This window comes from Ranitomeya variabilis, chromosome 3 (assembly GCF_051348905.1).
Source record: "Ranitomeya variabilis isolate aRanVar5 chromosome 3, aRanVar5.hap1, whole genome shotgun sequence".
In the NCBI taxonomy this organism is placed as follows: Eukaryota; Metazoa; Chordata; class Amphibia; order Anura; family Dendrobatidae; genus Ranitomeya; species Ranitomeya variabilis.
In genome coordinates, this window is record NC_135234.1 from 749,725,558 (window position 1) to 749,751,463 (window position 25,906).

The 25,906-nt window shown below is 41.0% G+C and overlaps 1 protein-coding gene across 2 annotated transcripts in view; it reads left to right on the forward strand.

Annotated features, from left to right (window-relative positions):
* NOX4 (NADPH oxidase 4) overlaps positions 1–25,906 on the forward strand; it is a 287,217-nt gene that overhangs the window by 129,233 nt on the left and 132,078 nt on the right. For both annotated transcript variants that reach the window (XM_077298554.1, XM_077298555.1), the window contains exons 9-12: positions 5,130–5,361; positions 14,246–14,410; positions 15,091–15,153; positions 24,004–24,064. In XM_077298554.1, the coding sequence (XP_077154669.1) occupies positions 5,130–5,361; positions 14,246–14,410; positions 15,091–15,153; positions 24,004–24,064 (521 nt within the window). The remainder of the gene's footprint in view (positions 1–5,129; positions 5,362–14,245; positions 14,411–15,090; positions 15,154–24,003; positions 24,065–25,906) is intronic.

The window sequence follows — 25,906 nt, forward strand, 5'->3', positions numbered from 1 at the left end:
ACACACAGAGCTCACATCCAGCCTATATTACTGGGAGAGACACACAGACCTCACATCCAGCCTATATTACTGAGAGACACACAGACCTCACATCCAGCCTATATTACTGGGAGAGACACACAGACCTCACATCCAGCGTACTTTATATTATTTAAAGAGACAAACAGATCTCATATCAAGTCTAAATTAGAGAGACACACACAGCTTAGCTCCTCTTCTCCAAAAGCACAAGTAGCCTTGGTCTGTCTCAGATGTATGACTGGTCAACGTTATAATCATGGCAGGTAGTTTTTTGCAAAGCAGTAACAGTTCCTTTTTGGAAGTGCATTTGAACAGCAAGGTGGCTTGTTGTTGAAGGGAAATAGAGAAAAAAAAAATCTATAAATCTTCAGCATAGTGAGTGTGAGCGAGCTGAGTGTGACCTGAGCGTAAGTGTGGACGGCGGTAAGTGTGACTTGTGATTCAGTGACTTTGGAATCAGGGAGTTTCCAAGGGAGGAATTGCTGTCTGTTTTTAATTAATACTTGTATTTATTTATTTATTTTTTTTATTTAACGTTTCTGTGTGGTGCAATCCCCATTAGGAAATGTGCTCCACTATTGTTAATGCCATCCAGTGCACATCTTGCCACATGTATGCAGTCCTTGATCAGCCGGTCGAGGGTGCATACTGCTGTGCGAGATGTGAGCACGTTGTGCATTTGGAATCCCAGATTCTGGATCTAAATGTGCAGCTGTCAACACTGAGATCCATAGACAATATGGAGAGGAGTCTTCTGCTCACTGAGCAGACGCTCAATGGGATAGATGAGGAGGGGGATGGTAGGATGGAGCTGCAGGACAGTGAAGTAGGTAGCTGGGTGACATTCAGAAAGCGGGGTAGAGGGAAGAGTGCCAGGGAGGCTAGTCCTGATCTAGCACACCCCAATAAGTTTGCTAAGTTGGCAGATGAGGGGGGTGCCAGTACAGGGGTAGCACTGCTGCAGCCAGGCATGTCCTCTGAAAGCCGGAGGAGTGACTGCTCCAGTAAGGAGGGAAATAGGAGAGCAGGGCAGGCCAGACAGGTGCTGGTAGTGGGGGACTCAATTATTAGGGGAACAGATAGGGCAATCTGTCACAAAGACAGGGATCGTCGAACGGTGTGCTGCCTACCTGGTGCTCGAGTCCGACACATCGCTGATCGGATGGACAGATTACTGGGAGGGGCTGGTGAGGACCCAGCGGTCATGGTGCACATTGGCACAAATGACAAAGTTAGAGGTAGGTGGAAGGTCCTTAAAGATGATTTCAGGGAATTAGGCTGCAAGCTGAAAGCAAGGACCTCCAACGTGATATTTTCCAAAATACTGCCTGTACCACGTGCCACGCCAGAGAGGCAACGGGAGATTAGGGAGGTTAATAAGTGGCTCAAGAATTGGTGTAGGAAGGAGGGGTTTGGGTTCCTGCAGAACTGGTCCGACTTCTCAGTGGGCTACAGGCTCTACACTAGGGACGGGCTGCACCTCAATGGGGAAGGTGCAGCTGTACTGGGGGAGAAAATGGTTAGAAGGTTGGAGGAGTGTTTAAACTAGGGATTGGGGGGAGGGTATTCATTTTATAGGAGGGGAAGATAGTGCAGATAGAGACCTGGGCACAAATAAGGAAGTTGGGGGTGGCGGTGGCATGGGGGGTGGGGTTAGAACAGTTAGTAATTTAAGAAAGAATAGAGGTACAGAGAGGAACATCAAGTGCATGTATACTAATGCCAGAAGCCTCGCCAACAAAATGGACGAATTAGAACTAATGTTGTTGGAACATAATTATGACATGGTGGGGATATCTGAAACATGGCTGGATGAGAGCCATGACTGGGCTGTTAACTTGCAGGGCTATAGCCTTTTCAGAAATGACCGTACAGATAAGCGAGGGGGTGGGGTGTGTCTATATGTAAAATCTTCTTTAAAACCCATCCTGCGTGATAATATAGGTGAATCTAATGAAAATGTAGAGTCCCTGTGGGTGGAGATAAGGGGAGGGGGAAAAAATAATAAATTACTGATAGGGGTTTGTTATAAATCTCCAAAAATAATGGAAGCAATGGAGAATATCCTCGTAAAGCAAATAGATGAAGCTGCGACTCAAGGAGAAGTCATTATTATGGGGGACTTCAACTACCCTGAAATAGATTGGGGAACAGAAACCTGCAGTTCCAGTAAAGGTAATCGGTTTTTAACATCTATGAGAGATAATTACCTTTCACAACTGGTTCAGGACCCAACAAGAAGGGGGGCACTGCTAGACCTAATATTAACCAACAGGCCAGACCGCATATCAAATATAAGGGTTGGGGGTCACTTGGGGAATAGTGATCACAAAATAATAAGTTATCATGTCTCCTTTAATAAGATGTGTAGTAGAGGGGTGACAAGGACACTAAACTTCAGGAGGGCAAATTTCCAACGGATGAGAGAGGATCTTGGTGCAATTAACTGGGACGATATCCTGAGACACAAAAATACACAAAGAAAATGGGAGACATTTATTAGCATCCTGGATAGGACCTGTGCACAGTATATACCGTATGGGAATAAACATACTAGAAATAGGAGGAAACCAATATGGCTAAATAGAGCTGTAAGGGGCGCAATAAGGAACAAAAAGAAAGCATTTAGAGAATTAAAGGAAGTAGGTAGTGAGGAGGCATTAAATAAATACAAAAAATTAAATAAATTCTGTAAAAAGCAAATCAAGGCAGCAAAGATTGAGACAGAGAGACTCATTGCCAGAGAGAGCAAAAATAACCCCCAAATATTCTTTAACTACATAAATAGTAAGAAACTAAAAAATGATAGTGTTGGCCCCTTAAAAATAATCTGGGGGAAATGGTGGTTGAGGATGAGGAAAAAGCCAATATGATAAATAACTTTTTTTCATCAGTATTTACAAAAGAAAATCCCATGGCAGACAAAATGACTAGTGATAAAAATTCCCAATTTAATGTTACCTGCTTAACCCAGCAGGAAGTACGACGGCGTCTAAAAATCACAAAAATTGACAAATCTCCAGGCCCGGATGGGATACACCCCCGAGTACTGCAGGAATTAAGTACAGTCATTGATAGACCATTATTTTTAATCTTTAAAGAGTCCATAATAACAGGGTCTGTACCACAGGACTGGCATATAGCAAATGTGGTGCCAATATTCAAAAAGGGGACAAAAACTGAACTCGGAAATTATAGGCCAGTAAGTTTAACCTCTACTGTGGGTAAAATCCTGGAGGGCATTCTAAGGGATGCTATACTGGAGTATCTGAAGAGGAATAACCTTATGACCCAGTATCAGCACGGGTTTACTAGGGACCGGTCCTGTCAGACTAATTTGATCAGCTTCTATGAAGAGGTAAGTTCCGGACTGGACCAAGGGAACCCAGTAGATGTAGTGTATATGGACTTTTCAAAAACTTTTGATACGGTGCCACACAAAAGGTTGATACATAAAATGAGAATAATGGGGATAGGGGAAAATATGTGCAAGTGGATTGAGAGCTGGCTCAGGGATAGGAAACAAAGGGTGGTTATTAATGTAGCACACTCGGACTGGGTCGCGGTTAGTAGTGGGGTACCACAGGGGTCAGTATTGGGCCCTCTTCTTTTTAACATATTTATTAATGACCTTGTAGGGGGCATTCAGAGTAGAATTTCAATATTTGCAGATGACACTAAACTCTGCAGGGTAATCAATACAGGGGAGGACAATTTTATATTACAGGATGATTTAACTAGAAGCTTGGGCTGATAAATGGCAAATGAGCTTTATTGGGGATAACTGTAAGGTCATGCACTTGGGTAGAAGTAATAAGATGTATAACTATGTGCTTAATTCTAAAACTCTGGGTAAAACCGTCAATGAAAAAGACCTGGGTGTATGGGTGGATGACAAACTCATATTCAGTGGCCAGTGTCAGGCAGCTGCTACAAAGGCAAATAAAATAATGGGATGCATTAAAAGAGGCATAGATGCTCATGAGGAGAACATAATTTTACCTCTATACAAGTCACTAGTTCGACCACACTTAGAATACTGTGCACAGTTCTGGTCTCCGGTGTATAAGAAAGACCTAGCTGAACTAGAGCAGGTACAGAGAAGAGCGACCAAGGTTATTAGAGGACTGGGGGTCTGCAATACCAAGATAGGTTATTACGCTTGGGGCTACTTAGTTTGGAAAAACGAAGGCTAAGGGGTGATCTTATGTTAATGTATAAATATATGAGGGGACAGTACAAAGACCTTTCTGATGATCTTTTTAATCATAGACCAGTGACAGGGTAAAGGGGGCATCCTCTAAGTCTGGAGGAAGGAAGGTTTAAGCATAATAACAGACGCGGATTCTTTACTGTAAGAGCAGTGAGACTATAGAACTCTCTGCCGTATGATGTTGTAATGAGTGATTCATTACTTAAATTTAAGAGGGGACTGGATACCTTTCTGGAAAAGAATAATGTTACAGGGTATATACAGTATATTAGATTCCTTGATAGGGCGTTGATCCAGGGAACTAGTCTGATTGCCGTATGTGGGGTCGGGAAGGAATTTTTTTCCCCATGGTGGAGCTTACTCTTACCACATGGGTTTTTTTTGCCTTCCTCTGGATCAACATGTTAGGGCATGTTAGGTTAGGTTATGGGTTGAACTAGATGGACTTAAAGTCTTCCTTCAACCTTAATAACTATTTAACTATAAAAGTAAGGTTTTGTCTAGTGGAGCTCCATGGCCACAGTTAACCGGCAGACTTTTTCTGTTGAGGGTGCTGACATTGTCAAGGTGGAATAATAGTGTATCAGAAAAGTAAGAAAAATGCAATTATAGATTTTCAATTTTTATTTTTTCAACTTCTTGTAGATTCAGGTATGAAAAAAGTTGGTTTCAATTACAACATGATGCCTGGAAGATTTCATTTTTGTCTTTTTCAAATCAGAATCTGAACAGCAACTTTGTGATTACGCAGCAAACTTTTATAAGACATTTAAAACCCCAAACACTTGTTCTTTAATCACCCGAATTACCAGCAATTCAAGCCCTCTTGAATTCAAGTTAATTAGCACTTGAGCATGCTGATCCCAGCCCTCATCCGTCTTTATTTCTTTTCTAGAGGTGTGCTAAAATATCAGACTAATTTAGAAGAACATCCTCCCGGCTGCCTCCAGCTAAACAGGACCATGAAGTATTACGCTCCACTTGCTGAGCTTAATGGAGAGGCATATTTGCTGAATACAGAAAAAATGGCCCCAAACTCCTTAAAGACACGTGGAGAACTTTTAATTAACAATAGCACGCTTGGGATATGTAGCAAGGACCCAGAATTTCAACCCCATTTCCCGGAGGTAAGTGCGTTGGTAATATTCATCTTACGCCCTACTAGGAGATCGTCCTGATGAATACAGCAATACAAGGTCATCTTTGTTTAAAGGGACCGTTCACTAGAATGGTTAATACGATACGATACACTTTATTGATCCTGGGGGGAAATTACGGTATTACAGCAGCAATACAAACAGCAGTACATAAAATATTAGGACACAAATCTTGCACAGGTATACCAACATTACATGACAAATAAATGTGGGTGGTTCAGGTATATAAGTCACTGTTAATTGACTTTAGTATACCTGCAATCAGTTATTGTTGTCTACCACCCTTAGGAAATTATTATACATCCCCATAGCAGTAGGTACAAACGATTTCCTGAATTTCTCCTTCTTGCACCTTAGTCGGATTAGACGGCTGCTGAATGTGCTCTTCTGCTTCAAGAACAGCTCGTATAGTGGGTGTGTATTATCGATCATTATAGCCCTACACTTCTTCTGAATCCTATCCTGCAATACCTCCTCAAAAGAGTCCAGATGGAGGCCAACAGCCGCGCTTGCCTTCTTGATAAGTTTGCTGAGCTATTAGCGTCAGATACTCGCACACTACTGCCCCAGCATATGATAGCAAAAAAGATGGCGCTTGCCACAACGGACTGGTAGAACATTTCCAGCATTTTACTGCACACATTGAACGACCTGAGCTTCCGAAGAAAGTACAGTCTGCTCATTCCATTCTTGTAAACCTTTTCTGTATGACACCTCCAATCGAGTTTACTGTCAAGGTGAACCCCCAAATATTTGTAGCTCTCAACCATCTCAACCTCCTGGCCAGCAATAGTGATCGGTAAGTAATCCTCCGTTTTCATTCTATAACTCACCACCAACTCTTTGGTTTTCTTTACATTTAGTTCTAGACAGTTAGCCCAGCACCAATCCACAAAGTCAGAAACCACCCTTCTATATTCCTCCTCCCCCCGGCCCCCCACAATGCCCCCTACAATCACTGAGTCATTTGGAGGTGACAAAAATCTGATTTATACTGAAAGTCAGCTGTATACAATGTGAAGAGGAAGGGCGACAGCACTGTACCCTGAGGGGCTCCAACACTGCTCCGTACACTGCCAGATACCACCTCCCCATCCTAACAAACTGCGGACTGTCCGTCAAGTAGTTGTTTATCCAGTTCACCATCCTCTCATCTACCGCCATATCAGTCAGCTTATTACGTAGTAAGAGCGGCTGTAAGGTATTGAAAGCACTTGAGAAGTCAAAGAACATGGTGCGCACTGCAGTTCCATCATTGTCCAAGGATGAATGTACTGTATGTAGCAGAGACACTACAGCATCATCCACCCCCAATCTCTGCTGGTACACAAACTGTAGGGGGTCAGTAAAAGCCCTCACCCTCGGACACAAGTAGATGAGTATTATTCTCTCCAGGGACTTCATAGCATGTGATGTTAAGGCCACTGGACGATAGTCTTGTAGGGAAGTTGGAAAAGTGGTCTTAGGAACCGGCACCCGGCAGGTGGTCTTCCACAGTTCTGGTACCCCCTGTGATTGAATGTAAACAATGTGCCACAGGATAGGGTTAGGCAAGAAGGTGGATCCAGGCAACTACCGTCCGGTAAGCCTGGGATCAGTTGTGTGCCAAGTTTTTGAGGGCATTATAAGAGATGACATACAGAGAATAATATAATAACTGACAACCGACATGGATTCATGAAGAATAAGTCATGTCTGACCAACATTATTATTATTATTTATTTTTATAGCGCAATTTATTCCATGGCGCTTTACATGTGAAAAAAGGGCATACATAGACAAGTACAATAAACATGAGCAATACAAGGCACACATACGAGTACGTACAGATACGAGTACGTCTCCTTCTCGTAAGTACAGAAGGAGAGAGGACCCTGCCCGCAAGGGCTCACAGTCTGCAGGGGATGGATGAGTATACACTAGGAGAGGGTAGAGCTGGTCATGCGGCGGTTCAGTAGACTGGGGATCACTGCAGGTTGTAGGTTTGTCGGAAGAGCTGGGTCTTCAGGTTCCTTTTGAAGGTTTCTGTGGTAGGTGAAAGTCTGATGTGTTTGGGTAGAGAATTCCAGAGTATGGGGGAAGCACGGGAGAAGTCTTGTCTTGGTCAACATGTTCTGTATCTACGAGGAGGTGAGTGCAAATCTAGAAGTAGATTATGCGGCTGATGTGATTTAACTGGACTTTTCAGATGTGTAAGGAATTGGCTAAATGACAAGAAACAAAGAATCATCATAAATAGTACGTTCTCTAAATGGGATAAAGTCAGCAGTGGGGACCACAGGGATCTGTATTAGGACCGATTCTTTTTAACCTCTTTATTACTGACCTTGTGGATGGGATTGAGAGTAAAGTGTCAGTCTTATTCTTATTCTTTGCTGACGACATCAAACTTTATAGGATATTAATATCTCACCGTACCTTTACAATATTACAAAATGATCTGAATGTTATGACTGATGGGCAAACACTTGGAAAATTAGATTTAATGTGGATAAATGTAAAGTAATGCACCTAGGACGGATTAATATATAGCTATACTGTATATAGCTGCACATACATTACATGGGAGTATACTCAGGACTACAGAACAGGAGAAGGACGGGGGATTCTGGCTACAAGTAAGCTGAGCAGCAGCACTCAATGTCAGGCTGCAGCCGCAAAAGCAAACAAGATTTTAGGGTGTATAAAAAGAGAGAGAGAAAATGCCGCCATCCCAATGTATTGTTACCCCTTTATAAATCACTGGTGAGGCCACATCTAGAATACAGGATCCAGATTTGGGCTCCACATTTTAGGATATTTAGAAGTTAGTGTCAGTTCAAAGATGGGCAACTAGATTATCACAAGGGATGGAGGCCTCTCATAGGAGGAGAGGTTGGAAAAGTTGGACTTGTTTAGCTTAGAAAAAAGACGCCTCAGAGGAGATCTCATTTACATGTACAAATATATGAGTGGTCAGTAGAAAGGACGGCACATGACTTATTCCTTCCAAAGACCGTACTGAGGACCAGGGGGCACTCACTACATGTGGAGGGAAAGCAGCTAAATAGAAAAGGGTTCTTTACAGTTAGAGCAGTCAGACTGTGGAATGCCGACCACAGGAGGTAGTAATGGTCGACACTATAACAGCTTTTATACAAGGGCTGGACGATTTCCTCAGTACACAGAACATTTTTGGGTTATAGATAATTCAGTGACAAAAAGTACAACTGGTGGAGAAAAGTTTAACTTGATGGACCGAGGTCTTTTTTTCAACCTATGTAACTAAGTAAAAACGACCTTATCCCATTTGTTCTGCTCTACTGATTCTGGAACAGTTTTGATTTTTCTTCTGTGCTCCCCCATTCCAAAGTTATGCCCCCATTAATAAATATGCAGATTTTCCCTTCCACCAACTGGCGAAGACCTTTTCTGTGGGCGTTTGCTTTTCCTCCACTAATCCTGGCCAATCAAAACACAGCCCGCCCCTAGAGCAGTCCTGTGTGATTCGACCAGTTGGTTGAAGGGAAAATCTGCATATTAATTACAGAGGGGTATAACATTGGAACGGAGACGCACAGAAGAAAAAGAAAAACTGTTCCAGAATCAGTGCAGCAGCCGCAATTGGAGTAGATACTCCATGTAAATTAAGTTTAATTTCAACATAGGGTGAAGTAATACAAGCTGGACTGGCTACTGTGGAATTTGCTGCCTGACATCCATATAAAATACTTAAAGGGGTTTACCCACGAATAAAGTTAATTTTAAGCAATAGACTTTTGAATAATAATAATTTCCACAATTGGATGTGTTTAAAAGTAATGTTCCTGTGCCGAGATAATCTTATAAATGTGCCGCTGCTTTGTACTGTGTAATGACTGTGTCTGACCATACAGGGACATGGTCTGATCGTACCACATCTCCTGGACAGGGGAGGACGCAAAAGAAAGAATACAGACATTACAGCACAGGATTGCAAGTAATTCTTTCGAGGTAAAACATTTTTTCAAAACAGGCAGGGAAATGCTTTACCTCGCAAACAGAATCAGCTGCGTTCCCCTGCTGTAATGTCTGTATACTCTCTTTTGAGTCCTCCCCTGCCCAGGAGCTGTGGTATGATCAGACCATGTTCCTGTATGGTCAGACACGGCCATTACACAGTACACAGCAGGAGCACATTTGCAAGATTATCTCGGCACAGGAACATTTTATTTAAACACATCCAATTGAGGAAATTATTATTATTCAACAACCTATTGATTAAAATGTGCTTTAAAATTAAACTTGTTCTTGGGGAAAACCCTTTTAAAGTTGTTCAGCTCTATTATATCATAATTATCTCAACTCTCTATTACGGGTCGATTGGCTGCTATCTAATGTGTTTGGAGATCTTCTGGCTCAACCATGTTGAATTTTAGTTCTGCACGATGTAAGTCATTACATGAGGAGTCTAAAGGTAACTTGTTCCCCTCCCCATGGTATGTGAATGGTGGATTTGTCAGGAAAAGCTGCCAGTTAAATAACCTATGGCCAGCTAAAGTTGGATTGGTCCAGTACTTTGGTAATAAACACTTGGCAGCAATCACAGTGGGCCGTTATCTATTTCAGCCAGCATTATTTGCTTGATCCTATCTTCAGGAGCTCACTTCTCCTCAGCCTCCCCACTTCCTGCCTGCCAGGTGGCGATGTGCTGCTTCCGATTCACTGTTCTGAGAGTTCAGAGACCAAAATTGTGCGATCTCCAATGGTCTGGTGCTGCAAGCAGAGGCACCTTTCCCTCTGCAGCATCGGAGGTGAGCAGTGGCATTGACATTGGCCAAATGCAGCAATCAAGTCATCTTCAGAGAAACGCTTACAAGCTCTATAGAAAAAAGCTTGTAAGTGCTTCACTCCTTACTTAGGAGGCCAGTCACTACTGAGGTGACCAATAAACTAGCCAACGAGCAGTAAACTACAGAATTATAAACCAATTCATTACTGAGAACAGATTTTTAATAAGTAGTAAATGTAAAAGTTGCTTTTTTGTAATTTCACCCATTTATGATGATGAGACAATGCCTTTAAACAATTTTTTTTTAAAAGTAAGTTTAGGAAAAGAACCTCATTCAAGAAGCTGTTGACTTGGCTGTTAATTTGGATTTGCACTTGTGAGGCAGTGACCGGTGTCACATGTGAGGGTTGCTGTATGTTTCCCCCAGGATGCAAACAAAGGTGTATTGAGGCCATGGGAGTGCATTGCAGTCACAGGTGTAGCTGTGATTGTAATGCACAATAAAAGTGAGTATTGGTCTTGGACAGGCTATCTGTCAAAGGCAGATTTAAAAAAACCTGCTGGGCTTTTATTTTTTAAATGGACTACAGGATGGTAGTGGGGTTGGTCCGTTTCCTTTCCTTGCTGGGTTTTCCAGGTGGCCTACGGCCACAGGTTATTGTGAAAACCCTTGCAGCAAAGGGTTGGGGGTGTCAGGGACAGAGTCAGGGTGCTTTTGCTAGAGTGCAGAGCAGTCAGCTCTACAGAGCTCCACCTGTGTGAGGTAACACAGGCAAGCGGAGCCAAACAGCCAAGGGAGCTAAAAGGACTGGCCTGGTTTAATCTTTGGATCTCATTGCTACTTTAAAGCCTTTAAGATTAATGAAGACACAATTAATCTGTAAATATATGCACTAAGGCACTTTATTGTAGGATTACCTTTCAACTTTGGCGCACATACATATGCAGGCTTTGCTGTCCATGATCCTGTGGTTTTTGATATATTCCCAACTTTTGCAGTGTAACATTCTACAACAATAGTTTTTTGTTTTGTTTTGTTTCTTTCCTGCAATCAACTTTTTGGGATAATTTCCACAGGACAATGTGAGTAGCTTTCTTATGCATCTGATTATCCTGAGTATATTTTCATATGAGATCACGTCAATCATCATAATTTATTTTCACCATTTGACACGAGGCATCTATTTTTTAATTTTTTAAGTATTGCTCTTGTTATGATTTTCAAATAAATAATGGTCTATTCTAATTTTGATATATAATCTCCATTTTTTTCTGGATTTTGTCTGGTGTGTGGTTTTAGTCATTTAGTGACGCAGTGTGACCTCCTGTGTTAAGGTTTATATGGCCTAGTATGTATGCTCAATCCCTGGTATATTGTAGTAATGCCGGGGTGATGTCAGGGGACGATGTGTATATTTGGGTGTATATACTGTAATGGACTGTGACTTATGCATCAATGAAAAACAATGCCTAGATGAAAGTGGGGGGTCAGGGTCATGACTGTTATCGAAATGCAAAAAGTCATAACATTTTTGCACAATTTAGAACTTTGCAACGTTTTCAGAGGTTTCAAGTGTAAAGTTTTATGAATTGAGGCGAAAGCGTCCATTCTGATTATATATTTGTTCTATGCGCATGGCTACATGTTAAATAATTCTGCACGATTCTAAAAAAAAATCTGAATAATTTCTGTTTTGTGCTTTCTGAACTATTTTATGTAAATTGAAATGACTTTCCACTCTGGAGGTCGAAATGTTAATTTGGGAGGTTGAGAAACGTTTTTACAATTAAATATCTGAAATTAGGTCTTTTTTCTACCACTTCAGATGACGTTTCATGGCTCTTTACATTTGAGAAAAGATTAGGGTGAAGAAGTTATGGTTATATCAAAGAGGCAAAACTTTTTAATTAGGAAACTTAAAGAAGAACCCTGGAGGGAAGAGTCAATATTGGACCAAATGTTGACTTAAGGATACAATTTTGAGGGGCTATGTCATTCGACAATTATTAAACTTTTGGTGAATATTAACATTAACACCCAAGACTTTAACCATTAAAAACATTAATTAAAAAATTAATTTGTGAACTGAGATTGGTGAAATCTGACCATAGATATACGAAAAGTCCTTTGGCCAACAGCTGTTGGCCATAATCCCTTCATGAGCTTGCACAATTGGCTCGGCTTGCCTCAATCATTTTTCAGTAAGGATCAAATGATCTCAGAGGTTTCCTTACTAGACACATCTTCTCTTATGGGAACCAATAGGATAAGGCATATTCAAATTGAATCAGCCAGTCCCCAGACTGGTGCCAACTAAAGCTGTGTCCAGGCCAAATGTGGAGTTGCCAGAACCTGGGATCGCACTGATAGAGATGAGGGAGAGATTGTTTTCACTCACAGGCATCCATTTTTATTACTTGTCACTAAAAGGGTTATTCTCATGTTATTAAATTTGTCTACTTACTTGAAAATAAGCAGGTTTGCAATTGACTTGCTTTTTCTATCAGCTATTGTTCTGCTGCTATAAGAACTCAAGTCTTACATTGTTTAATGCTCATTGCCAAGGAGACCGATCACCATAGCCAAAGTATGAGCAGTAGCTTCCTTCCAGACTGAAGAGTTAACTCCTGAGATCCCAGTCACCACTCACTAGCCAATTGATATTTATACAGCAGTTAGAAAACTCCCTCTCCCTCTCAGCTACTGATTCAGAGCTGCTATTATCAGTCCGCAAAATCACCAGCTACTGATCCCTACCATCAGCTGTTTGTAGACTAGTTCTTCTATTCACTGCTCACTTTCCATGTGCTTGTTCAAATGCACTGTTATCCCTGTATGCAAATAAAGTGATAACATGGAGACTTCAGAACAAACTACTGACAGAGTTGAATATGTCAGAGTAGCACTATAAGATCAGCAGGATGATGCTACTAAACCAGAACTGTCACTCAAGGAGGAACACCCTCCCATCCAGCAACAAGGAAGTGAAGAGGCCGGAGAGCTGTGTGCTCCTGAAGACATATGTTAAGAGGTAACTCTTTAAGAGGATTAAGATGACTGAACATTGCACAAGCTGTTGTCCAATATCACGTTAGGTGACAAATTACAGTTTATTGTGCCGTTATATCCCAGTTCTGTATTATCTGAGTCAAGGTAAACTTTCCTAGATCTGTATCTATAAATCGGACCAGTGGTGTAACTTAGAGTCCCAATGCAAAATTTCAAACAGGGCCTCCAACTATTGCAAGTCTTTAAAAGAACCCATCTTTTCATATAGGCCAAAGGGACCATTTGTGTCCCTCTAAGCTCCAGGGCCCAGGTGCGAATGCAACCCCTGCAGCTATTATACTTATGCCCCTCATCAGGACACATTTTCTAATTAGTATTATATCAATAGTAAGTGATACATATGGATGTGTTTCTAATAAATAAATAGATTTTTTTCAGCTGGAGAACCCCTTTAAGTAATACTGTGTAACCCCAGTGTGACTGCCAAAAGGACTAAAGAGTGGGACAGTGATCTCCTATCTAATCTATGCAGGCCGCTGGAGGTGCTTAATCTATGCAATTTTCCTACTTACATAATGTTCATTATTATATTAATTATTGTATCTGTGGAAAGAACTCTATTTCCCTAGTGATAGTTTTTGATGCCCAACTGCTTGATCACCATAGCACTTATTATAGGGGTATCTCAAGGGTGTCCACATTTACCTTTCTGGAAATTTGATTATGGACTCTCGCAACAATCGATTGTGGTTTTCTCACAATTCCATTTGAATACATTATCACAACGTGCTAGAAAAACCCTTGACGGACTGGAATTCCCGTAACACCTACTGCCTGGCCATATACAGACATGGGAAGCATAAATAATTCCTGACAGATTATCTCAAATTACTATTTTTCTCAAAGTTGGTCTTCGGCAACACTCCTCTTTATGGAGAGCCAAGAGTAAAGTACGGCAGATAAAAAACGGTGGGCCGCACCCTAAACATTAGATTCGGTAGACTCTCCTGGTAGGAGTTTCAATGTGTCACTTCCACCATGCCGCCTCCTTGACTCTTTTATGGGATTTTCTCAGTTCATCTTTTTCTTTTTAGACTTGGCTGTGGATTTCAGCACCCTTGTGCTTGTACTGCGCAGAACGGTTATATCGATTCTTCCGAAGCACTAAGCCGGTGACCATCACCTCTGTCATACACCATCCTTGTAATGTCATTGAAATCAGAATGATTAAAGACCATTTCAAAGCAAGACCTGGTCAGGTGAGCAAAATGGGAATCAAATCTTTCTTCATATACTGCAGCTACAAAAAAATGAAAGCGAGATCATTCTCTGATAAGATCCAGTATTCGGGAGCAAAGTGGTCACCTATTTCTCCTCCTGAGAAAATACAACAAATCTGTGGACGTGGATTTGTCACTTACAGTACCTAGTACTGAACCAGGGTTATTACTATCGTTAAGTTAGGATAGGTGATAATTTGAAGAGTGATGGGACACCCCACAAATCCTAAGAGAGGGGCTCTGAAAACCCCTTTGGAATGGAGCAGGGTTGCACATACGTGTGAGGACTCCATTGATTTTCTACGGGACTGCTGGAGAAAGTCAAGTGCAGACATATACCAGTTCCAGAAATCTTAGTTACTGTTTCATTCCAGTGGAACATTTCATAACCCCATTTTCTGGATTGGTGAGGGTCCCAGATGTCACCCCTCCCCCTCACCAATCCACACTATTGAGTAGCTAAATAGCTTTTAGTGATGGGAATAACCCTTTAGTACTACATGTCAGATGGTGGTACTAGAACTTTGGCAGCAAAAATGTAATGCTCTACCCTTATCCCATGGTACCTTGTGCTTCTAGTAATGGTGTAGTGAAGGCAGAATGTTGACTTTTGTTACTCCTTTATTGTCCTGTAATCTATTGCACTCTCGATTTTCTAGTACATCATTCTACAATGCCCAAGAGTGTCCGCACTGGAAAACCATCCGTTCACATTGACAATGGTAAGTGTAGAGATGAAATATTTTAGTTTTTCTCATGCCCCATATAATAATGGTGCCATATCATTCTATAGTAACATTCCCTTACAAAGTCCCCATAAGAGCGCCCCAATAATGCCGCAGTACAGACCAGTGGGGAGCAAGAGATGGAAAACACTGTCCAGTTGTGATTAAAAAGGGGGATTCTCGTCTCTTGTTATCTGGTTAAGATTGGTGGTGATCCAAATGGTAGGACCCCTACTGTTCTGAAAATGACCCCCTACTGCTTGCATAAATAATGAAGCTACTGCACTGATTTAGTGTTGCATCTGTGCAACCCTTCAATGTTTTTTACTTCCCAGCGGTGTCCTGGAGTGCAGTCCAGAAGAAAACGATGACGGTAAAGTGACGGCGTAGCCAAGTGATTCATTATGTCATCACCTTACAAGCTGGGAATACTCCTTTCTTGGCCCTTCTACGATACACCTTTCAGACTAAATTAAAGGGTTGTTCCACTATTTTCACATTGATGAGATAACAGATCCACCAAATGAATAGGAGCTGATCAGCAGCACCTGGCAGCAGCCACTACACAATTGATATAGAGCTATGCTGTTCAGCTCCACAACTGCTTACATGTGGCACTTTTGATCGGTGGGGGTGCCGGATGTCAAACCCCCATCCATCTAATATTGACAGCGCATAGGTCATCAATATAAATTTAGTAGAACAACTTTCTTCAGGCCCCTCAAACTGACAGTGGACCCTTTTGTTAGGACCACTTACGAAGCTGGACAATTGACCTACCCATTAAAATTGATCTTGGATCGCATGTACAAAAAAAAGCAGCGCATAAATAACATATTAATATTACACATATAAGGTTAAAGATTCTTAAAGGGTATTCCTATGTTTGGTAATTATGGTATATCCACAGAACTTGCATAAATCCATGACATGACCCATTCTAGGGATCCTACTAGTGATGAGCAAGTATACTCGTTACTCGAGTTTTCCACACACGCTCGGGTGTTCTCCGAGTATCTTGGGCGTGCTCGTAGATTATGTTTGTGTCACCACAGCTGCATGATTTGCGGCTGCTAGACAGCCTGAATACATGTGGGGATTCCCTAACAAACAGGCAATACCTGCATGTGTTCAGGTTGTCTAACAGCCGCAAATCATGCAGCTGCGGTGACACAAACATAATCTACAAGCACGCCCAAGATACTCGGAGACCACCCGAGCATGCTCGGAAAATTCGAATAACGAGCACACTCGCTCATCACTAGACCTTACCCGTCACTAGAATCGTTGCCCGTTGACCCATTTGCCGATTCCCCGCTGCCACATTCTCGATACACTTATCTAGAGAGGTGGCCCCATTTGGATGCAGTCCTCTCTGTAAAGAAAAGTCTATGGATGCCCCCTCTTTTCGACAGGTGCCAGAGGTTGGACACACAATTATCATGTATTATGGCATACACTGTCCATAAGCTATAATTGCCTATAAAAGGAATACCCCCTTAAGAAAATATGACTTTTTTAAGTATAATTTATGGTATTTATGTCATCTTGTTTGCTAAAATTAAACCCCAAAGTTACAATATGGCAAAGACGCAAAATAAATGCCAACGAGACCAATGATCATTTGTAATGCTTAGTCATTTAGGCCGCTATTAATGCAGGGTGCATACAACCATGGCCTAATTGATAATGAACAGCGAGTGTTATAATAGGTAATTACTGCTATTTCCAGATCCCATTTACAATCTTAGAAAGCGTCCTCCTTCCAGATGTTGTTTATAGGTCACCATTTACCCGTAGGCTGCTCCAGGTCGCCGTTTTGACAGTCCATCCTTTACGGTATTACTCATTACACTGTAACCTGCTACACAGCATTGAGCGATTACTCGCATTTCACCGTAGACATCCAGCAGTGTTAAATGTAATGGACCGATGACATTTATTGACACTAATGGATCTTGGAAAACAGCCGCAAAAAAAAAGTAATAATCTAGGTTTATTACATTATTTTCAGAATCAAATATTTAAGCATCTGGAGCTCGATTTTTATAGCAGTCCAACACTGATGAAATGTATTTATTTTTCAAAGGTTGTTGCAACAATTAGCATCTATCAGAGATCGATCAGCCGAGGATCGAATTCGAGTAGAATTTCCCAAAATCCGAGGTTCCGAATGAAATCAAACATTCTGCGATTTGATTGGCTAAGATGGCAAAAAAAAATTCCAAGCGCCTATTGACATGTGGTGTGGCAGCCGGGGCTTCCCCATAATGCCTAGCAGCGATCTCATCACATGGTGTTGCACAGCCAATCAGGAGGCAGTATGAAACATAGGGGGTTGCCAGCAGACACCGTTTTTTGCCTGTACTGTTTAGGGATAGGAGCTCAGTGCACACAGCATAGGGACAGAAAAAGTAATTTTGGTGTACTATTTCATTGCTGATTGAAAATGGGAGTGATAGTCTCAGCCTATGAGTAGAAATCCGACTCCAGTGATATATAGTGATGGACAATAAAAAATGATATTGTGATAGTCAGAAAAATCGTCATAAATACTTTTATGCCTAAAAATGACAAAAGTATTCTAAAAGGTATTACTAATAGAACACGTTTGTCATTTTTGGGCATAAAAGTATTTACAGTGATATATAGTAAAATGTTGTAGCGTCTCATCAGATTCATCACCAGTCGGTGTGTGACTGTGAATTAATACTTCACCTTAATGGCTGCTTTTTTGTTTTGTTTTCACACTACGCCAGCAAGCAAAGGTGGAATTAAATCACTCACTGCATATTTTGCAACTAAATCCAAATTCTGAATTCAAGGCTTGTTTCGGTTTGCAAATGAAAATGCTTTCCCTTTTTTTTAAGAAATCTCCCTAAATTGGTGAACTTAAATTGTTCACCTTCCAAGGTGTGCACGTTATTTTTTGAGCATTGTTACTTGCTCCAATAGTCTAATATTAAATTTATACACACGCCACCTGCGTAAAGAGGCCGGTTACACTTGCTTACTTATGTGAAGTGATTCTACCTACATTTTGTGGTTCCAGCCTATTTTTTTAATATAAAAATGTCTCTATTTTTGGAATGAAAAAAGATGATCCAGCTTCCAAGCTTGCAAAAATTGATTAGATTAAAAAATATTAATAGATTCCATCAAGAGTGTAGACACAGCTAAGCGTTTCAAACATCCATTACGTTGTTTAACAAAGCTGAACACAGAGTAATTTGTACAACCATAGACCAATAGGAACACAGGTGGTCAGTCACACAGTCTGACGGAGACGTCATCAGCTGGAGTCAACAAATGCTTAGTCTCTGCCGCCATAAGGCCGGGGTCACACATGCGTGTTTTACGTACGTAAGAGCGCAAAAACTACGTCCGTAAAACTCGCATTACATACGGCACAATGCTTCTCAATGGGGCTGCTCCTATTAGCCGTATATTACGGTTCAGTATTATACGGCGTTCTACGGCCGTACAAGATCGCAGCATGCTGCGTTTGTCAGCGTATTGCGCAAATAATACGCCAATGAAAGTCTATGGGGGCGAGAAAAATACGGATTCCACACGGACCAGCAGTGTGACTTGCGAGAAATACGCAGCGCTGTTAGTGAAAAGTCGGTAATTCAATTGCCGGCTTTTCATTTCTCCTTCACAAACCCGACAGGATATGAGACATGATTACATACAGTAAACCATCTCATATCCCCTTTTTTTTGCATATTCCACACTACTAATGTTAGTAGTGTGTATGTGCAAAATTTCAGCGCTGTAGCTGCTGAAATAAAGGGTTAAATGGCGGAAAAAATTGGCGTGGGCTCCCGCGCAATTTTCTCCGCCAGAATGGTAAAGCCAGTGACTGAGGGCAGATATTAATAGCCTAGAGAGGGTCCATGGTTATTGCCCCCCCCCGTGGATAAAAACATCTGCCCCCAGCCACCCCAGAAAAGGCACATCTGGAAGATGCGCCTATTCTGGCACTTGGCCACTCTCTTCCCACTCCCTGTAGCGGTGGGATATGGGGTAATGAAGGGTTAATGCCACCTTGCTATTGTAAGGTGACATTAAGCCAGATTAATAATGGAGAGGCGTCAATTATGACACCTATCCATTATTAATCCAATTGTTGGAAAGGGTTAAAAAACACACACACACATGATTAAAAAGTAGTTTAATGAAATAAACACAGCGGTTGTTGTAATAATTTATTGTTCTCGCAATCCATCAGGAACACCCTCGCTTGGAAAAATAATAAACGCACAAGATACATACCTTCTGGTGAACCGTCTCGTCCCACGAAGTAATCCATCTGAAGGGGTTAACTAATATTACAGGCAGGAGCCCTGCTAAATGCAGCTGTGCTCCGTGCCTGTAATCCCCGGCGAATGAATGAAATGTAGGTCATTGACCTACATTTTCTTCAGTCACGGTCATGCGCCCCCTGGTGGATGTCCTCATATGACCTGGAGCGTGGGAAAAAGTTCCCAGGCTGCAGTTCATGAGAACATCCACCAGAGGGCGCCTCACCGCGACTCAATGTAAATACAGATCACTGCTTTCCTTTCAGCACCCAGGGATTACAGGCACGAGCGAGTGGTTTATCGCAGCTCTGCCTGTAATATTAGTTAACCCCTTCAGATGGATTACTTCGTGGGACGTGATCTGACATCAGAAGGTATGTATCTTGTGCGTTTATTATTTTTCCAAGCGAGGGTTTCCTAATGGATTGAGAGAACAATAAATTATTACAACAACCGCTGTGTTTATTTCATTAAAATCCTTTTTAATCATGTGTGTGTGTGTTTTTTAACACTTTCCAACAATTGGATTAATAATGGATAGGTGTCATAATTGACACCTCTCCATTATTAACCTGGCTTAATGTCACCTTACAATAGCAAGGTGGCATTAACCCTTCATTACCCCATATCCCACCGCTACAGGGAGTGGGAAGAGAGTGGCCAAGTGCCAGAATAGGCGCATCTTCCAGATGTGCCTTTTCTGGGGTGGCTGGGGGCAGATGTTTTTAGCCAATAACCATGGACCCTCTCCTGGCTATTAATATCTGCCCTCAGTCACTGGCTTTACCACTCTGGCGGAGAAAATTGCGCGGGAGCCCACGCCAATTTTTTCCGCCATTTATCCCTTTATTTCAGCAGCTACAGCGCTGAAATTTTGCACATACACACTACTAACATTAGTAGTGTGGAATATGCAAAAAAAATGGGGATATGAGATGGTTTACTGTATGTAATCATGTCTCATATCCTGTCGGGTTTGTGAAGGAGAAATGAAAAGCCGGCAATTGAATTACCGGCTGTTCACAGATATCGCGCTGAATGAAATATAAATACAGAATATATATATATGTGTCTCAATGACATATATATATATATATATATATATATATATATATATATATATATATATATATACTGTATATATGTTTTCCCTAACATTTGAGCACATAAATCCATTAGATGTCGGTTTTGCAAGCCTGCGCGAAAATCTCGCAGTACGGATGGCATACGGATTACATACGGAGGATGCCATGCGCAAAATACGCTGACACACCCTGACTACGGATCACTATTTTGGGAACATTTCTCCGTATTACGGCCGTAGTACGGACGTATAATACGTGGCGTATTGTCTTACGCCATGTGTGACTCCAGCCTAACAGGTAATATTTCCAATCCGTCAATTACACCAGTTTCTAATATGTCCTAAAGTCCCTAAGGAACCTACTGCACAAGAAAAACGTCTTGTTCTTAGAAGACATGGTGCTGGAGGAGATGAACAACAACATTTTAATGTCAATTATTAAATCATGAAGAATCATACTGTCAGGTAATATTTACCGTATGATGAACACCGTAAAAAACAAAACCCAAAAAGCAATTGCTGACTTTTTTTTCTTGTTTTCTAGTACAGTACATTATAAAATGGATGGTGTCATTCAAAAGTACAACTCGTCCCGCAAGAAAAGCAAGCTTCATATAACTATATTGACAGAACATGAAAAGAAAAGTTATGGCTTTTGGAGGAAATAAACTAAAACACAAAAATGAAAAATAGCTATTGTTGTTGACTTTACAATCCGACAATTTAGATCATTATTATTATTGTTTATTTTATTTTTTTAACTTATGAATTGCAACCTATAGACTTAATGGTGCCATAGATGGCCACCTGCTCTTCATACCCAAGCCCTGACTGCCGGTGATTAGCTGATTGCCCTAAGCTATCGGCTAAAATTCCCAGCGATCAGAATCTGTGAGTAGGTGCACATTTCTCCTTTAGAGGCCACTGTGTTTATTGAAATTAACGTATATCCATAAAACACAAAGGGTCCAACTAAGAGTCCGGCAAAATATTTGTGCTCTGTTGTACAAAAATTTTGCAACTTTTCAAAGCTTTAATAAATCATTGTTCTCCAGTCAAGAATCACTGTGTTGCAGCCAAAAATCCGACTCCTCAATTTCCCTGACTCCGACTCCACGACTCTGACTCCGACTCCACAACCCTGGTTGCAGAGAATAGTTGCTTGCAGGGCGAGATGCCAATTAGTAGACCATTCGTAAGACATCCACATGTCCTAATAAGGGCTCATGCAAATGACTGTAATAATTGGACAAGTACCACACTATTTTGTCCCCATGTTATTCTATGGGGGTGTGCACAAGTCTGATTTTTTTTTTTCTTGTACCGAGGAATGAGGAAAAGTTCACAGTCTTTCCAAAACCGAGTCGGCCCAAGGAAAAGTTCACAGCCTTTCCAAATTGCCCCCGATCATCGAATGGAACTCATCCATGTCTATAGATCCGTGGTAAATATCCCACCTCACTCGGGTGACATCCGACTGCTGTCCGATTTTCCCGGACTTAATGAATGGAGAAAATCGAAACATTTTTTCTTATTCACCACTTTCTAGATAATCGGATCACACTATCATTATTAATCAGTGATCAGATTAGAGTCTGACGAGAGTTGATTACCGTAATCGGCCATTTTTCTCGGATGAGAGAAAATCGGTCATGTAACCTCAGCCTGAGACAAGTTCTTTAACTTTAGTCATACTTGAGTTTTCAGATTAACCTAGAGAATGACTTACATTTTTTGACATATTTCTGCAATTCAGTTCTTAAGTTTATGTGACCAGGCATAAAATTGCCTTTCCCATTACTATTCATTGGAAAGAATGGGCCGCCAGGTCTCGTATGCCGAGCAAAGAGGCATTGAAAGCGACTACACGAAGAGTGATACATTTTCTGCCGAAAACGCAAACATCTGCTTTCTGTGTCTGGCCAATTTGCATAATTAAACATGCGCTAATTGCACGAGGCTCTGATTTAAAAGCCGCCTGGTGTATACGCTGGACGGGTTTTCTGCTCGCATTTCTCAGCGGCCACCTACTTACTGTACTTATACAGCATTTATTTTCTCTCGTCATTAATACACCCTGTATGGATAGCATTTATGGCTTCATTTAAAAAGGGTTAAACGGTCAATCGCGCAAGCACAAATCAGCGGTATCACGTCATATGGCGATAAAAATGTTATTTATTAAGAGCAAAAACATGCTGCAAAATGAGAAATAACCCCAAAGAGTTATCAAAAAAATAAGATGCCGAGACATTTATCATCTATAATCTGTATAGGAACTTACAGTTTATCACAAAAGTGAGTACACCCCTCCCATTTTTGTCAATATGTTATTATATCTTTTTATGGGACAACACTGAAAATATGACACTTTGATACAAATTACAGTAGTTGGTGTAAGTAGAAAAAATGTATGCCAGCTCACCAATTGTCATAGTCCAGTGTACAGGGAAATCGCGATCCGAATATTCATGTAACGATGAGAATAAATAGGAAAAAAAAAGATATTTTCAGCTCCTGGTAAAAAATTTTTAAACTTGATTCCATCATAGATTAAATAAAAATATCATTCTGATACAAAGCAGAAATGCAGAAAGCGACGCGTTTCGAACAGATGCAACCGTTCTTTGTCAAAGTTAGTTCATAAAGAGCATCCACCTGAAATACATGTGTAGACAGTTAGTATATCAAAAAGAGGTGGTGCAAAAATGCTAATTCTGCCAAGACATGTCTAGTGTAAAGTTTAAAAACGCAGAAAGACAATGGGTGAAAAGGAAGGCTGGCCCATAGAGGTTTGTTCCTCTGCGGTGCACAACGGTGTAAGACATGCAGGCATTCATCACAACGTGCATCTTTTTTCAATCATGACAATAATCAAAAATATGACATCAAACAGTTCATAAATTACAATAACAAAAGTGTAGTTTATGCTATAGAATGCACGGATGTACGGTACAGAAATTTTTCACAGTAGTCAGTGTACAGCTTGTATAACAGTGTAAATTTGGTGCCTTCTAAATAACTCAACAGACAGTCATTAATGTCAAAACCTCTGGCAACAAAAGTGAGTACACCCCTAAGTTAGAGTATTTTAACCTCTTAGATGCTATAGCGAACAGTGAAGGTGGCATCTAAGTGGTATCTAAAGAAATAGCTTACAGTTTTGCTTTTGAGCTCTGCAGAGGTGGGGATTTAAGGTGTCTATTTTGATATGTCTAGTTCCCGTCCCTCTGTGTACACCCCTGAGCATCATTATTTCAATAATTATGATGCAATTGGTCCTAAGAAAAAATAAAACCTGTTCTCCAGAACATGTTGGATTAAAGCGGTTGAGTGAGGACCACAAACCCCTAGCATAACACTAGAAGATATAGTAATTATTATTAGATTATTAATGGTTTGTAGTAAATTCTATGGTTCTACTCCCTTGTTGATCTCTGTATTTTAATATTTTAGTGCCCTACGGACACCAAGGCCACATTTGCAGTTCATATAAAAGTGGTGGGAGACTGGACAGGTAAGTTTTACAGAAAACAAAAGGATTTTCACTTTAACGTTTGTAAACTTTACATTATGACGTTATAGTAGCTTTGATGCTGAACATGATGCATTTTTGTATCGTAAATATTGGTAAAGACTGTTTATTTCTCTCTGAGGTTTCTCCAGAAACAAAACATAACAACGAAGGGATAAAAAAGAAATGGTAATTACGTCATCTTTCACCTGTCCTAGTGCCGCATCCCTCTCCGATCCCCTGCTGGCTTGTTTGTTCCCTCTGGCTCCGATCTTCTCTTCCAATTCTGGTCTTTTGCTCCTCGCGAGGCATCACCCAATGTCATAGAGTGCATTGTCTCATGGCTTCAGTTTCAGCCTAGTGAGTGCCAGAGGTGCGGAAGAGTGAAGACAGAAGAGAAGACCGGAGCCGGAAGGAGGAAGGGAACCAGTAGAGGACTGGACTAGGGCGCTGTGGTGCCAGAAAAGGTGAGGGTTGAGGTGAATGGGGTCTTGATGTTGTATCATACAACCTCAACATCCCCGTTGCAGCTACTCGTAGCAACCATTTGTGCAACGGGCAAATATATTGAGCAGAAACTCTATGCAGGCATTGTAAAAAAGCAAATTAGCAAATTAATTTTTATTAAAGTGTTTCCCCTTTTCTCCCAATTTGCCCAGCTTTTATTAATTGTTTACTGCTCGTGAAAAAATGGATTGGATGTCGCAGTCATCTAGGCAAGGAGGCTGAACAGATGCAGTGCTGACAAGCTGTTTCTTACTGTACTTGTAAGCACTGCACAGAGTCAGTTTGGGATTGCTCCTAATCCCAGTCAGCTTCAGCCCTACTGTACTTCCAAAGCTGCAGAAAAAAGCCTGAGTAATATAGCAGCATCAGCCAACCATGGCAACACAAACACAATGACGATGCTACTGGTCTGAGCTGTCTCTCAATCATCACTTTCTCACCCAACCAGAAAATTGTCTAGCTGGAGATCTTGCACCCCTTCAGACAGAAAATGAGAAAAAGCCTTTAAAGGGTTTATCCAGAACTTTTTTTTCTATTATCTGTGCCAGCACAGAACAGTCAGAGATGGCTCCTGCCTGCGATTTACTGAATTCCACTGACGCTAGAGCAGCGGCTTCTTTTCGCTCTACTCTGTTGATGGGGTTGCTAGAAATGACTGCCAATGACATGTTGATTGATAGATAGCTCCCCACTGCCTAATTGCAGGGAGCCGACTGTCAATCAGCATGACATTTGCAGTCACACCCTGTCGACATAGCAGCCTGGAAGATGAAGAGCTGCTCTGTTGATGTTGAGCACCTGAATCGCCAGCAGGAGCGCTCTTTGTCGGAAATGGGTAGGTCCATAGTAAAAAAAAAAAGTTCTGGATAAACCCTTTAAGTTTAGTATTTTCTTCGTCTTGTCAGTCACCTGAGTGCACTTACCAATGGTCACTTAATCACTTATTTATTACATTACACCAAAGACTTTATTTTCCTGGCTCCACTAGCATACCTTACGTGCTCAATAATACTTGCCAGATAATACTGTGTTCTGCATATTTTCAAAAGTTGTCAGGTTCAGTTATGAAATGAGCCATTTCTTAATGATTTTGACCTCCTGAATTCAAATCTCACAGTGAAAATTTTTAGTTGTCTCTTGTTTCTATGATATCAAAGACTCTTCCTTTTATTGCCACAAATAATTAATACATAAAAGTTTTAGTTCTTTGAAACATTATTATTTTTGCCAATATGAAGATGCAGAATATTTTGTTATGCCAATTGTCTGATATTTATTTAGAGGAGTCTTAGCAATAGTTCAAATAACTAAAACCTGTCTAAACACTTGTGAATTATA